Source organism: Echinops telfairi, unplaced genomic scaffold, assembly GCF_000313985.2.
Source record: "Echinops telfairi isolate 266 unplaced genomic scaffold, ASM31398v2 ScPeMD7_443;HRSCAF=831, whole genome shotgun sequence".
Taxonomy (NCBI): Eukaryota; Metazoa; Chordata; class Mammalia; order Afrosoricida; family Tenrecidae; genus Echinops; species Echinops telfairi.
In genome coordinates, this window is record NW_022104341.1 from 33,903,072 (window position 1) to 33,916,295 (window position 13,224).

Consider the following 13,224-nt stretch of genomic DNA (forward strand, 5'->3'; position numbering starts at 1 on the left):
AAAAAAAAAAAAAAAGACAGGTAACAACATTTGGTTGGTTATCTAAAGTATTACTCATTGACCCAATTAGCAAATATCTCTGCTAATTCTGTAGAGTCATTACAATTTCTTACGAGTTGGAAAACAGTGCCATAACACTAAAATATTCAATTTATTGCAAACTCAATAATGATTCCTTCTTTAGAGGCTGGAGTTGTGGATTTGGAACTTTGCCTCTAACAAACTGTTAATGATTTGGCACTATCTAAGAATCCTAATGAAGGAGCCCTAATGGTGGAGTGGATTACATGTTGGGCTGCTAACCACAACGTCAGCAGTTCAAATCCACCAGCCACTCCAAGGGAGAAAGAAGAGACTTTTGCTCCATAAACTTTCATCACCTCTTCAGACTTGATCAGAAACAGTCATAAGGGCCACAGACAGATCTAGAACTATTCATAGGCTTCTTTTTTTTATGTCTATCTGTATAAGATAGGCAGGACAAACAATCCCGAGGAGAAAATAATGGGGGTTAGCCAATAGTTTAGGGGAGACAAGGGAGAGGGGGAGGTGAGGGAAAGGCAGGGGAGAGAAAACAAACCCAGGGACAAGGGAGCAAAGAGTGATCTAAATTTGATGGTGAGGAGAGCATAGAATGCCTGGTGGGGTTTGATCAGGTGCAGTGTAGCTGAGAAGCATTACTGAGAGCCTAATGAAGGTCAAACACGATAGTGGGACAGGAGGAAAAGGAAATACAGGAAAGAACTAGGAGGCAAAAGACATTTATAGAGGTATAAATACAGGAACATACATATGTAAATATATTTATATATAATAATAGGGATGTACATATATTTATATGTTAAGTATTAAGATAGTAGACAGACATTAGGCCTCTACTGAAGTACTCCCTCGATGCAAGAACACTGTTCTAATAACCTGGCATTCTGTGATGCTCACCTTCCTGACATGATCTCTGAAGACAAAATGGGTACATAAGCAAATGTGGCAAAGAAAGATGATGGTGCCCAGTTATTAAAAGATATAACGTCTGGGGTCTTAAAGATTTGAAGATGAACAAGTGCATCTAGCTGGGAAGCAACAAAGTCCACATGGAAGAAGCACACCAGCCTGTGTGATCACGAGGGTGTCAACAGGATCAGGTATCAGGAATCAGAAGACCTAGCACAATCATATTGATATGAATGAGGGGGCCGGAGTGGAGACCCAAAGCTGATCTGTAGACCATTGGTCATCCCTAACAGAAGGTTCACAAGGAAGGGATGAGTCAGGCAGGGTGCAGTCTAGCACTGATGAAACATACAATATTCCTCTATTTCTTTATTGCTTTCTCCACTCCACCTCCCATCCCCCAGTATCATAACCCCAGTTCTATGTTACAAATCCAACTAGACTGGAACATCTACACGGGTACAGATAAGAGCTCTTGACACACGGAATCCAGGGCAGATAAACCCCTCAGTAACAGTAATGGGACTAGCGATATTGTGAGGGTAGGAGGAAGTTGGGGAGGAGAAAGGGGGAACTGATCACAATGACCGATGTATAACCCACCCACCAATCCCAGGGTGACCAACAACAGAAATATGGGTGAAGGGAGACAGCAGATGGTTTAAGACAGGAAAATAATAATTTGAAATTTATCAAGGGTTCATGAGGTGGGAGGGTGGGGGAGGGAGGAAAAAAAAGAGGAACTGATACTAAGGGCTCAAGTGGAAAGAAATTGTTTTGAAAAGGATGATGTCAACATATGAACAAATGTGCTTGATACAATAGATGTATGGATTGTTATAAGAGCTGTAAGAGCCCCCAATAAAATGATTTGTTGACATAAAAATAAAATAAAAATGAAAAAATTACAGTTTTATAACCTCAGAAACCCAGAGACAGCTCTACTCTGTCCTGTAGGGTTGCTTTGAGTAAGAATTGCGTTGCTGGAAGTGAATTTTGTCTCTTTCTTTGGGGGTGGGGGCATCAAGGCCAGCGACAGGGGGAAGAACATATGTGACTACCTCCTCCATTTCTCTCCGACCTAGAATTCAAAGATCCATGGAATTCATTGAGACTGGGTTTGTCACATTGAGACTGGGTTTGTCACTGGTTCTCTACAATTCAATCTAGATAATAAGACATACTCCAAAGAGACATATGGTAGAAGGGATTGCCCTCAGAAAATCTACAGAAGCCATGATGTGCTGGGGTCAAGCACTGATTTATTAACTAAAGGGTTGGTGGTTCAAACCCACCAGCCACTGTGAGGGAGAAAGATGAAGCTATATATTTCTGTGAAAATTCACAGCCTGGGAAACCCTCGATAGGGTGACCGTGAGTCATAACTGGGTTAATGACAGCTTTTTTTTAATCTCATAATTGCAAGTAGGAATTATTATCCCTTCTTTACAGATAAGAAAACCGAGCTTCAGAGAGATTAGGTATGTTGATCAGATATAGGCACTAAGCAAAGGAGTCAGGATTCAAAGAATATGCAACTGATTGCAGAGACTAGTATGTCTGTAACCTTTATCTGACAGTTCCAGAACTAGATTGTCAGATGACTGAGATATAATTTCCTGTGCACAATGGCATCTGGAAAATGTATACACATTGGATATGCCTACTCTGTACAAAGTCACTGTCTATTTCGTCGGCCACGAATGTTTACTAGGAGTGAAATGTGGCCAGACAGGAGCCTTCTGTCACGTGGCAGAGTTTGGAGCAGTGGCTGGATTGGGAAAGGCTGCCTTCAGTAGCAAAAGTGATGAGTAGGAGCTACTGCATTCTCTTCACGTACACGCGTTACCTCACTGCTGCGCCACGTACTGAATTCATTTTCCCTGTGCTCAAGAGAATAAGGTGCATGATGATTCCAACACGTTTATTGCTACCCCCACCTCCAAATCATACAATGTAAAAACCTGGCAGAAAAATAATGATTTACAATTATTTCAGTTCAAAATGTTACCTCGGCCATCTTGCTTGACACATCCAGCACTAAGCAGACCACTTTCTCGCCAGCCTGTACAAGAGAGAATGTGGGAGTCGGTGGAGGCTCCGTCCCGTTCCTGGGAGCGCTGCTGTTGAAGTCCGCGGAGGCTGTGATGACATCCCACGTGCTCCTGAGGCTGCACATTTGATTCTGTAGGTTTGGAGCTTCTGCGTTGTGAGTGCTTGCATTGCAGAATTCAACCACCTGGAAAAAGCACAAAGCCTAGTGGAGTACTAAAGTACTTAAAGATCCCCTCCCATACTAAAATGTATTTTCTATTCTTAAGAAGATAGCAGGTAAAAGAAAGGGTAAGTTGATAGGAAATAAAATTTACAGTAATTTTCTTTACTTCAAGAATGAAACCAAGTTTATAAGTAAACCTTGGCACCCTTTGCATGAAATCTTAGCACCATTTTTGGTACTGAGATCAGTAGAGTGACTTGCAATTAGAGAGTAGACCATTTACCTTAATGTAAGACAAACAAAATAACCTACCAGTTTCCTCAGAAGAATATAAAGAAAACACCCCAAACCTTTTCACAGGAGATGTTATCTTGGTCATCCTATTCCCTAGAATTTATGTCAACTGCACCTTTATTGACTAGTCAATATATATTGATTTATAAACAAATATTGATCTCTGTAAGAACAGAATAAGGAAATACCACTTAACTCTACTTCCTGATTTTACTCTCTAGGAGAATATAGCTATGATTCATATATTGTTCCTAAATCTCTACCATCTCCCCTGGTGGCAGAGTGGGTTAAGTTTTGTACAACTAACTGAGCATCCTTTCAAATCCACCAACCACTTCACCGGAGAAAGATGAAGCAGTCCCTCCCTAAAGATGCACAGTCTCAGAAACCCTAGGGGGCAGTTCTGCTCTGTTTTACTGGGCTGCTGTCTATCAGAATCAGTGTTGTGGCCTTTTTCTGTTCATGTGGTTGCTGTTCATTTGCTGTGTAGGGGCAGCTTGGGCTCTCCTCTGAAAAGTGTAGTTTGCATCGGGAAGGGAGGTGGCACCATATATTGCCAGTGGCTACAGTCCTACAAAGAGTAAATATTTCCTGCTAACAGAACCATGAGGGTTTAGAACTGGGAGACCCCCTCGTCCCACCTCTAACTTCATAAAAGAGGAAGCGACACTTGTAAAGGCTCATAACTGCTTTAGCACATGCATTTCTCCATTGGCTGAGCACACAGGAACAGAACGGCGTTGCTCATTTGTTTACCTTTGCTCTTTCCCTCCACTTCCTGACTTAGAAGGTTGAGAAGCCTTCCTGACTAGCTTCTAACCAGTAGATCTTTCAAAGAATCACAAAGATAGTACCTAGTCTAGGGTACAAACAATATGGATCAAACACGAAAGATGAGGTTGACGTAGAATAAACATGCTATAAATTAAAACCACTGTGGGTCTAACAGAAATGCAGGAAGTCACCTTCATGATGCAGAATGATTGCCAACGTAACAACAAAAAAGGTAGAAGATAAAAACTTATCTAAAATAGAATGTGTTACTCCAACAAGCATTGGTCAGCCTTGGGAACAAAAAGAAAACTCCATGAGAGGCCTGGAGCGGCGTGAACAAGGAGTGAGACTTGTTAGGTTTTTGTGAAGATGGATCGATGAGCCAGGTCAGGGAGGCTGGTGCCATTAAACTTTTGAATCACCCAACCCCCTCCTTTCTGGTGCAATGCTCCCTAAGTAGGCTCCTGCTGAGAAGTTGGCTTTCCCATGCTGCTTACCTCAGAGAGAAAATAAACTGCACAGAGGATGCAAGTATTGCATTCCCATGAAAGTTAGAGTGGTGTTAGCTAACGTCTCTCTGGGAATACCCAATCTTTCACGTGACCTTCCAGATGGTGCAAAACAAGGAAAGGAAATAAGGAATGAAATTGAAATGTGATGTGGTCCATGATCTCAAATGAGAGGAAATCAGATCATGTGCGATATTCCTCTCATGAATCCAATAGACTTTCCTATGGAAGAGTCAAGCAACTGCTTTCTGAGCAATTTATTTTGTGGTCTTCAGGGATTCCCTTATGAAATCACCTTCCCTAGAAAGCCAGTAATAACTTTTCTAATGACCCACATTTGGGGAAGCTAGATCATCATAAGAACTAGATGAACTATAAAGCCCCAAGCTCTATCATACAGTGACTACCGTCTTATTTTAAAACTCTTGCAGGAGTTTGTCCCCCAAGGCCATACTTACAGAAGAGAAGCTTTGCATGAACATTATCGATGCAGTTGCATTTTGGGTTCGATTGTATATAAACATGCAACCTTCTTTGAAAAGCTTACTAATAATACAGTTTTCTTGGGGACAAGGGCCTTTTTCACACACAAAGGTGCCTGTGATGTCAGATGAACACCTAAAATCGGAAAGGTGAAAAAGGGTCTATTTTAGAAACAATTGAGGCTTTGTCCTTATTAGATTATGTAAGAATTTAAGGATGGTAAAGACACATAATACAATTTTGATACTGCTATATTAAGAAATCGCAGTCATTTAGAAATGCTCTTCACTGTAGTTTTGTTGTGACGGTGGTAAATAAATAGGAAACAAGAAAACAGTACCATGTCTACAATCTTCACAGGTGCAGTTCCGTGACACAACCATTCCTGTATTTTCCCATCACTCTTTAGAGAGGCTTAGTGACCCTTAAGCATGTATCTTCTTCCCTCCTCCCTCCAGTGACTACTTGGTAACCACTAATAAGCTTTGATCTTTATATATTTGTCTGCTATAGAGCTATTTTACACAGCCTCTGATGTATTCTGAAGTATTTGATCTTGATGAAGGGGTTCTGCATTGCCAGGAGTTACAATATTTAGTTAGGGGCAAAGCAAAAGATGTCAGGAAATGAAGAGCTGTTAGAGGTATCAGCGGCATATGCTGATTCAGTGCTCCACTGGACTTGCCCCTCATTGGACAGCAGCAGAAGAGGCGTGTGAACATGTAATGTGACAGTGAAAAGGATTCTTTCCTAAGCAAGCAATCTCCGACACTGTTGGTAGATGTGAAAGGCAGCACCTCGGTGGAGGGGAATCTGCATGTCAAGCAAAATTACAGATGAAGGGCGGCATTTGATACAGTGATTCTTGAGAGATATTCAGTAGGTTTATGGATCTGCCTGCATACATGAGAAATGACACGTATAAAGGTAATATCTGCAGTATTATTGGTACTAAAAGATGGGAAACAATGTGGCCAAAAAATAGGGCTAGTTCTGTAAGTAAATTACGATATAGCCACACAATAGGATACTATGCAATTATTTTAAAAAGAGAATGGGGAAGAATATATATTCATATTTATATGAATTTTCCTGAAGAAATACTGCAAAGACAATAAAAGTAGTCCCCTAGAGGGGATGCAAAGATGGAAACAGTGCGAAGGAGACATCTAAGGATATCGCTTTTGATATCTGAACCCCATGAAGGTTTATCAATTATTAAAAATTATAATAAAAATTTTAAATGGACAAATGATATCAGCTATGTTTTAGCTGCTGTTATAAACTTAACTCCCAAGTTAAATGAATAAACAATGACTTATAAGCACGAGAAAAAGCACTAACCTTGTTACTTTAATCTGATGTCGCCCATTTATGTAGAGAGGTTTCTCATTGTTGTATTCATCAAACACACCCCAACGGAGATGGGCCCATTCGTGGACGAAGACTCTGCCTGGGAAAGAAAGGGCTTTTGCTTTTGAGTTCTGCACCTCAATAGCGGGTCTGGCTGATGCGTCAAGATGTAAGATCTTTGGAAAAACAAATTCGAAGATAAAGGAATTGGCCCATGAACTTTTTGCAGCCCCTCACGTCTGGACTCATTTCGGAGAGCTGAGGTGCAATGCTCGCTCCCACTTGTCTTTCGTCCACCCACTTCCATCTCTTCCTACCCTACCCTCTACCGTAATGGGAGAGAGGGTGGGAAAGCACGGTTAGTCCTGTAAATGCCGTCTGGGGCTTACTTATTGCGTGTCTTTGAAGTTAATGAGGAGTGCCACATCCTCGCCTTTCCCTGAAGAGGCTGTTCAACAGTTTCCTACTGCGCTTCAGAGAGGTTTCTACATTTAGGGTTTGGGCAAAGAGGGCCAGAGACAACCAAGCAAGCTAACACAGCTTCCCTCTTCTTCAGTCTGTGTGATGAGAGTCTCTTATGCAGAGCAGGGATTCACACACTGTGCTTAATGAGACTCCCAGCAGACCATCTCCTGCTGGGACGGTCCTGTCTCGGGATTTACTCCCTGATGTGCTCATCTTCAGCCCAGCTCTGAGAACCCCCCACCTTCATCTTCCGCTACTCTGTGACTTTCTCTCTTTAAATCTTACACTTTCCTCAAAGTCCAAGCTACAATTCGCTTCTCTTCCTTAAAAATGTTCCAAATTTCCCTCCTGAAAGTTATCTCTCTGTTCTCTCCCTATGCAATTTTTTACGTTCTGGGAACCCAGGAAGTTTCCGAGTTGACTCAGGCTGGGGTGTGTTCAGCAATGCTTAGTCATTAGAACAAAGAAAGGGAGAACAGTTCGTCCGAGGTGAAGGTGTTGAAGGAGAGTTTGTGCTGACTCACGGAGTTCAGACGTGCTGATGCGGAGGTTATCAAGACCCTACTGGTTACCCGGGTGTGGGTGTGGGTGTGGGTGTCAATGTTTATATAGAATTTTGTGAAGTGTTTGATGAAGTGTGCTTATAGGGTATGTTGCGCCATACATTACATAACAAAACCTCCATGGATTCTAGTTGGGGTGGAAATGAAAGTATCATTTAAAAGGCTCTAATGATGAGGGAAATGAATGTACAGATGTGCTTTGCACAACTGATGTATGTATGGATTGTGATAAGAGTTGTATGAGCCCCTAATAAAATGATTTTTTTTAAAGGTGCTAGTGTATGTTAAAAATAAACACACACAAAAATTAAGAATGTAATAGCCCTTGACCTGCTGATCTTTCCTGGCTACAATTTCTCCCTCAGATCCCACTCACTAAATACTAATCTCTTCTAGGAAAGACCGTGCCTCTGGCCCTGATTTCTCTCCCCCAATCCAGCCCTCTGTCCCCAATGGTAGGCTGAACCTTTCTCCCTGCATAGGCCACTACTCTTCCATCAACTTGTCTAAAACCACACTGTGTGTTTCCCCTTTATATTGGTTCCTTCTGGTTCAGACAAACCCTGGTTGCCTAGTGGTCACAAATGGGGCTGGAATCTGCAAGATCTGCAGTTCAAAACCACTAGCCACTTCCTGGGAGAAAGATTGGACTTTCTATTCCTGTAAACAGTTACAATCTCAGAAACCCAGGGTACAAGGATGTCCTATAGGGTCGCTGTGAATTGATGGCGGTGAGTGAGTGAGGGACGTCAGACCAACACGCGGGGCAATCCTCATGGCCGCCCCCACCCTTGCTTGTCACTGTCTAGCGGCTCAGACCTCTTCTTCCTTCGTCCTCTTTTCCTGTTCCAATGTCTTTCATCACTAGCGTTCTTAGCCACTGGGGATCCCCTTGCAGAGGGGTCTCGGGGAGGAGATGAGCCAGTCAGGGTGCGATGTAACAACAATGAAAAATACAACTTTCCTCTAGTTCCTAAATGCTTCCTCCCCGCCTCCACTATCATGATACAAATTCTACCTTGCAAGTCTGGCTAGACCAGAGGATGTACACTGGTACAGATAGGAACTGGAAATACAGGGAATCCAGGGTGGATGAGCCCTACAGGACCAGTGGTGTGAGTGGAGAAACAGGGAGGGTAGAGGGAGAGTGGGTAGGAAAGAGGGAACCGTTTACAAGGAACTATACGTGACCTCCTCCCTGGGGGATGGACAACAGAAAAGTGGGTGAAGGGAGACGTCAGACAGGGCAAGATATGACAAAATGACAATTTATAAACTATCAAGGGCTCATGAGGGAGGGGGAAGCGGGGAGGGAGGGGAAAAATGAGGTCCTAATGCCGGGGGTTTAAGTGGAGAGGAAATGTTTTGAGAATGATGAGGACAATGAATGTACAAATGCACTTTACACAATTGATGTGTGTATGGATTGTGATAAGAGTGTATGGGCCCCTAATAAAATGATTAAAAAAAACACACACTTGAAAAGCAACAGAGCAGGAAATGCTCCTTAGTCTTACTAGTAGTACCTCTGCTCACATTCTCACTGCCTCCACTCCTGGTTCAAGTGCTAATGGCCGCCTCCCTGGATTCTAATGCTTCACGTGGTCGTTAGTTTCTACCTCACTCCTCCGTCTGATCCACACAGGCAGATTCATCTGCTTAAGCACTGCTTTGGCGGTGCCACGCCGTGAGGTGACAAGCTCATATGGGCATCTGAGGTTCTCCATGTCTCAACCTCTATCGGCATTTCAGCATTTTCTCCCATTACTTAGTACACAGTCTTTCTGCACCAGTCAACTGCTCCTCATAGCTGACATGTGCCTGGAATATTGTTCATACTCTTCCCAGTGTTTGCTGTCTCCTTTCCTCCTATGCAGGAGAAAGGTGGGCCTTCCTCTCTCTGTAAATAGTTAGTCTCAGAAATTTGGACGCAGGTCTACCCTGTCCTGTAGGGTTGCTACGCGTCGCCATCGGCTCTATAGCAGTGGGTTTGGTTTCCGTCTTTCCGCTATGTGTCAAAGTGATAGCTACCCTTGAGACCCTTCCTCTGTGAGACCCTTTCTGGCCGCCCTTGGCTCAGCAAGGTCTCTCCTTTCCGTGACTTCTTGGAGTGCGCCCTAACTTGGAGTGAACCTCTCTCTACGTCATTTGCTCACCATCTTTGCATACACATGTGGATTCGCTCTCCATCTACACGGAACATCCCTGCAGCTTTCAGATTCTCTGAGTCCCCTTTAGCATCAAGCACCAGGACAAAAACGAAACACAACCGGCACATACCTCAAGCCTGTGGCCATCGAGTTGATTTTGACTCATGTGTTACAGGCAGAACTGCTCCGTAGTGATTTTTTGGTCTGTAATCTTTATGGAACCTGATTGCCAGGCCTTTCTTACACCGCACTGCCGGGTAAGGCCAAACTGCCAAGCTTTACCACAAGATATTGTAAATAGTACTGCCCAGTCGCTGTTTCTTGATGGTTTAACTTACCTCGTGGTCCATAGCCAGCAGTTAAATTATCATTCAGTAGGAAACTAGGAGTGAAATGGATATATTTCCCTTCTTTTCCACATCCTCTGTACTGTAGGGTGTATGGATCATCACTATGCATATAGGAGTCAGCCACGATGATGTCTGCCTGATAAACAAATACCTTGTGATATCTGGGATGTTGGTGAGATGAGTATACAGCACTTTGGACTTGACATTTCACAGCTGTGTATTTTACTGCGTATAATTATGCCCAATTAAAAAATCTAAACAAGATCTTTTAGATGTAGTATAAAATACACTGACAGTTATATATCGATAAAATTACTCTATGCTTTCAAAAGCATTTACATTTAAAAATCTTATCAAATTCTGTGGAGCTTTGCTATTTTCATTTGATCTTCCTATTTTCCAGAATAAACTGTTCTCAAAGTTCAGCATTATAAAACACTATTAAGTGTAAGCAAAATATTTTAATAAAGATATTTGAAGAATAATAACATTTATACCTTATCCAGAAAAGCTACAGCCCCTTGAGAACAATTTTCCAACAGGACCTGTTTCTTTTACACCCTGTCCTTTCATGCTCACACCAATCAGATAAGCAAATAATCACTGTAATGGATTGGCATTTCATCTTCTACTTTCACCATTTCAATCAACATTGCTGAAAATACAACACTTACAAGCTGTCCAAAACTGAGGTCAACATCTACTGAAATAACAATCAAGATAACCAACTTTATGTACAACATTGCTTTTGTTTTAATTTGTAGGAGGAAAGAGAAACATGTTGTCGCAGAACCTGCCCCTGCGAGTTAAGTATGCTGTTACCGTAAAAAGAATAACTGATTTGGGGGCAATAGATATAGCATGATGGGGTAGGCACATAAAATTATCACTGTATATTCATATGGTGGATATATGCCATAGAGGAGTAGAAAAAAGTTTTTTGTCTTCATTTGTTGAATTTCTAGATTCTTTTTTGGGCAATGAGCCAATAATTAGTCTTATAATCATTAACGGTGAGTATACCTTTTTCAGACAGATAAGATTTCAAGGCAAGGACCTTGAAAGGCATTATCTGCAGAAAAGACAAAAGAAGTTCTCCCTCGTGCATCTGGACAATTTCCAGAAGCAAATAGGAAACACGGTTCTGCATGAGATGGACCCCTCAGGGTGTGGGGGGCGGGCGGTGTTATTCCAATTCATTGACTACAATAATATACTCTTGTTCCTCCCCACTTTCCTTCTGCCTGCATTTGACCATAAATTCACAAGGGACAGGAATGCCCCTGAATGCCTTTGTGTCCTCTGCACAGCTAAGCGTGGCCGGTGCATTAGAATCACTAAGCATTTGCTATTTGGCTTTGGGAAAGTTAAGGAATTGGCATCCAACGGCTATATGAATAGCATTCAGTGACATCCAGCCCTCCCCCCCGCTCCTTGTTTTGTTTTCTTTGTTTAGCTTCTCTGTCCAGTCACCCATCTCACTTTTCAGGATGGAGATTACTTTGGCAGCCTACTTTGAATGCTGCCTGTCTCTAATACTTCTTTATTCGTCTGTGGTTAAATTGATCAATGCAATCTCTGTAGAAAGATAGAGATAACACAGCACTGTACAAAGGAAAACGGACGTGGATTCAAATCCTGGTTCTATAAATTACTAATTGTTTTGATAGAGGGCAGTGAAGGCATTAGCTTGCTGTTAATCAAAATATTAGGACTATGCCATAATTTAAGATTTAATCTGCTAGACATGCAAAATGTGACAGCCTTCTCCTTTAAAGGAAAAAAATTCCTTTTAAATGTAATCAGTAAGGATGATCTTCTTATAAAAGTAGGCAGTGAGCAAGGCCATTAACATGCACATATTAAGTATGAACAACCCCCATTTAGATAAGCAGTGGGGCATGGTGATTCAGGGAATGGTAGTCTGGCCTAGAAAAAATATATGTAGAGAAAAACTTTTGTGTGATCATTTGCAAAACCTGCTTCTTATCTCATAGTTTGGGATATACAGCTTGCTAGATTTCACTGAGCAGTTTGGAGGAAGCAAACCCTACTGTTTCCTTCAGCCTTGCATTCATAGAATAAACTTAATGTTTCTCAAGTGAACCTGGTCTCTGTGTTTGGCTGAAATCGTGATCAGTGCCCCTGGACCTTTGTTCCTGGCAACAATTTGACTCAGGAAAAAATTCAAACCTAATTTGAGTCTCAGTTTCCTAACTCATGATAACAGAGCCTGCCTTTTCGGGGGTGTGAGCAATAAATGAGCTAATAAGTGTTAAGTTCTTAGCATACTAGTTGAAGCGTAATGAACACTAAGATTCTCCCCAGTTTATCCTGATTTCTCTGCTTCCTCTGCCTTCACCACCACGCATTGTTCAATGCTTTCAGCCAATCATATTCCATGTGTTTTTCTTACTCGCTGCCATCAGGCCGATTCAGACTCATAGTGAGCCCATGGGGCAGGCAGGGTAAGACTGCCCCTGTGGGTTTCTAAGACGGTAACTCTTTTCCGGAATAAAAACCCTCTTTCAGGTGTCTCGAACTTCTCTGGAGTTTCTTGGTGGTGCAAACAGATAATGTGTTCACCTAATAACTGAAAGAAGAGTAGAGACCACCCAAAGGGGCCCAGGAAGAAAGGACTGACAATTCACTTCTAAAAAAATATCAGCTACTAGACTTTGAAAGTGGACTCAGTTCTGCGCTGACCCAGCTGGGTCATCGTGAGGTGGCCGTGACTCAGCAGTAACGGGGTGGTGAGCTTCTGGAGGACACAGGGCCCTTGTCTAGATCGCTGTATCACTCCATGTCTGAGACAGGAACCTCGAAGGAGAGCTGCTGTTTAAAGCAATCCCTGATCATTTTATATCAAGTGGAATAAATAAGGAAAGAGGGAAACTATACCACACACCTTCTGCTATTCTGCTTCTGCTGTTTTGGCAGATCTCGAAGGCCTGCCATTACTGAAGCTCTGAGCTGTTTCTCTCTTTTTAAAAAAAATCATTTTAGTAGGGGCTCATACAACCCTTTTCACAATCCACGCACACATCAATTGTGTAAAGCGCATTTGTACATTCATTGCCCTCATCATTCTCAAAACATTTTCTCTCCACTTAA

At 42.2% G+C, this 13,224-nt stretch overlaps 1 protein-coding gene across 1 annotated transcript in view; it reads right to left on the bottom strand.

Annotated features, from left to right (window-relative positions):
• The window catches only part of LOC101644736 (calcium-activated chloride channel regulator 2), a 41,009-nt gene that overhangs the window by 24,357 nt on the left and 3,428 nt on the right, over positions 1 to 13,224 (bottom strand). Inside the window, exons 3-6 of the mRNA XM_004699279.2 lie at positions 10,099 to 10,246; positions 6,574 to 6,682; positions 5,205 to 5,364; positions 2,963 to 3,190 (exon numbers count right to left, since the gene is read on the bottom strand). Of these exons, the coding sequence (XP_004699336.1) occupies positions 2,963 to 3,190; positions 5,205 to 5,364; positions 6,574 to 6,682; positions 10,099 to 10,246 (645 nt within the window). The remainder of the gene's footprint in view (positions 1 to 2,962; positions 3,191 to 5,204; positions 5,365 to 6,573; positions 6,683 to 10,098; positions 10,247 to 13,224) is intronic.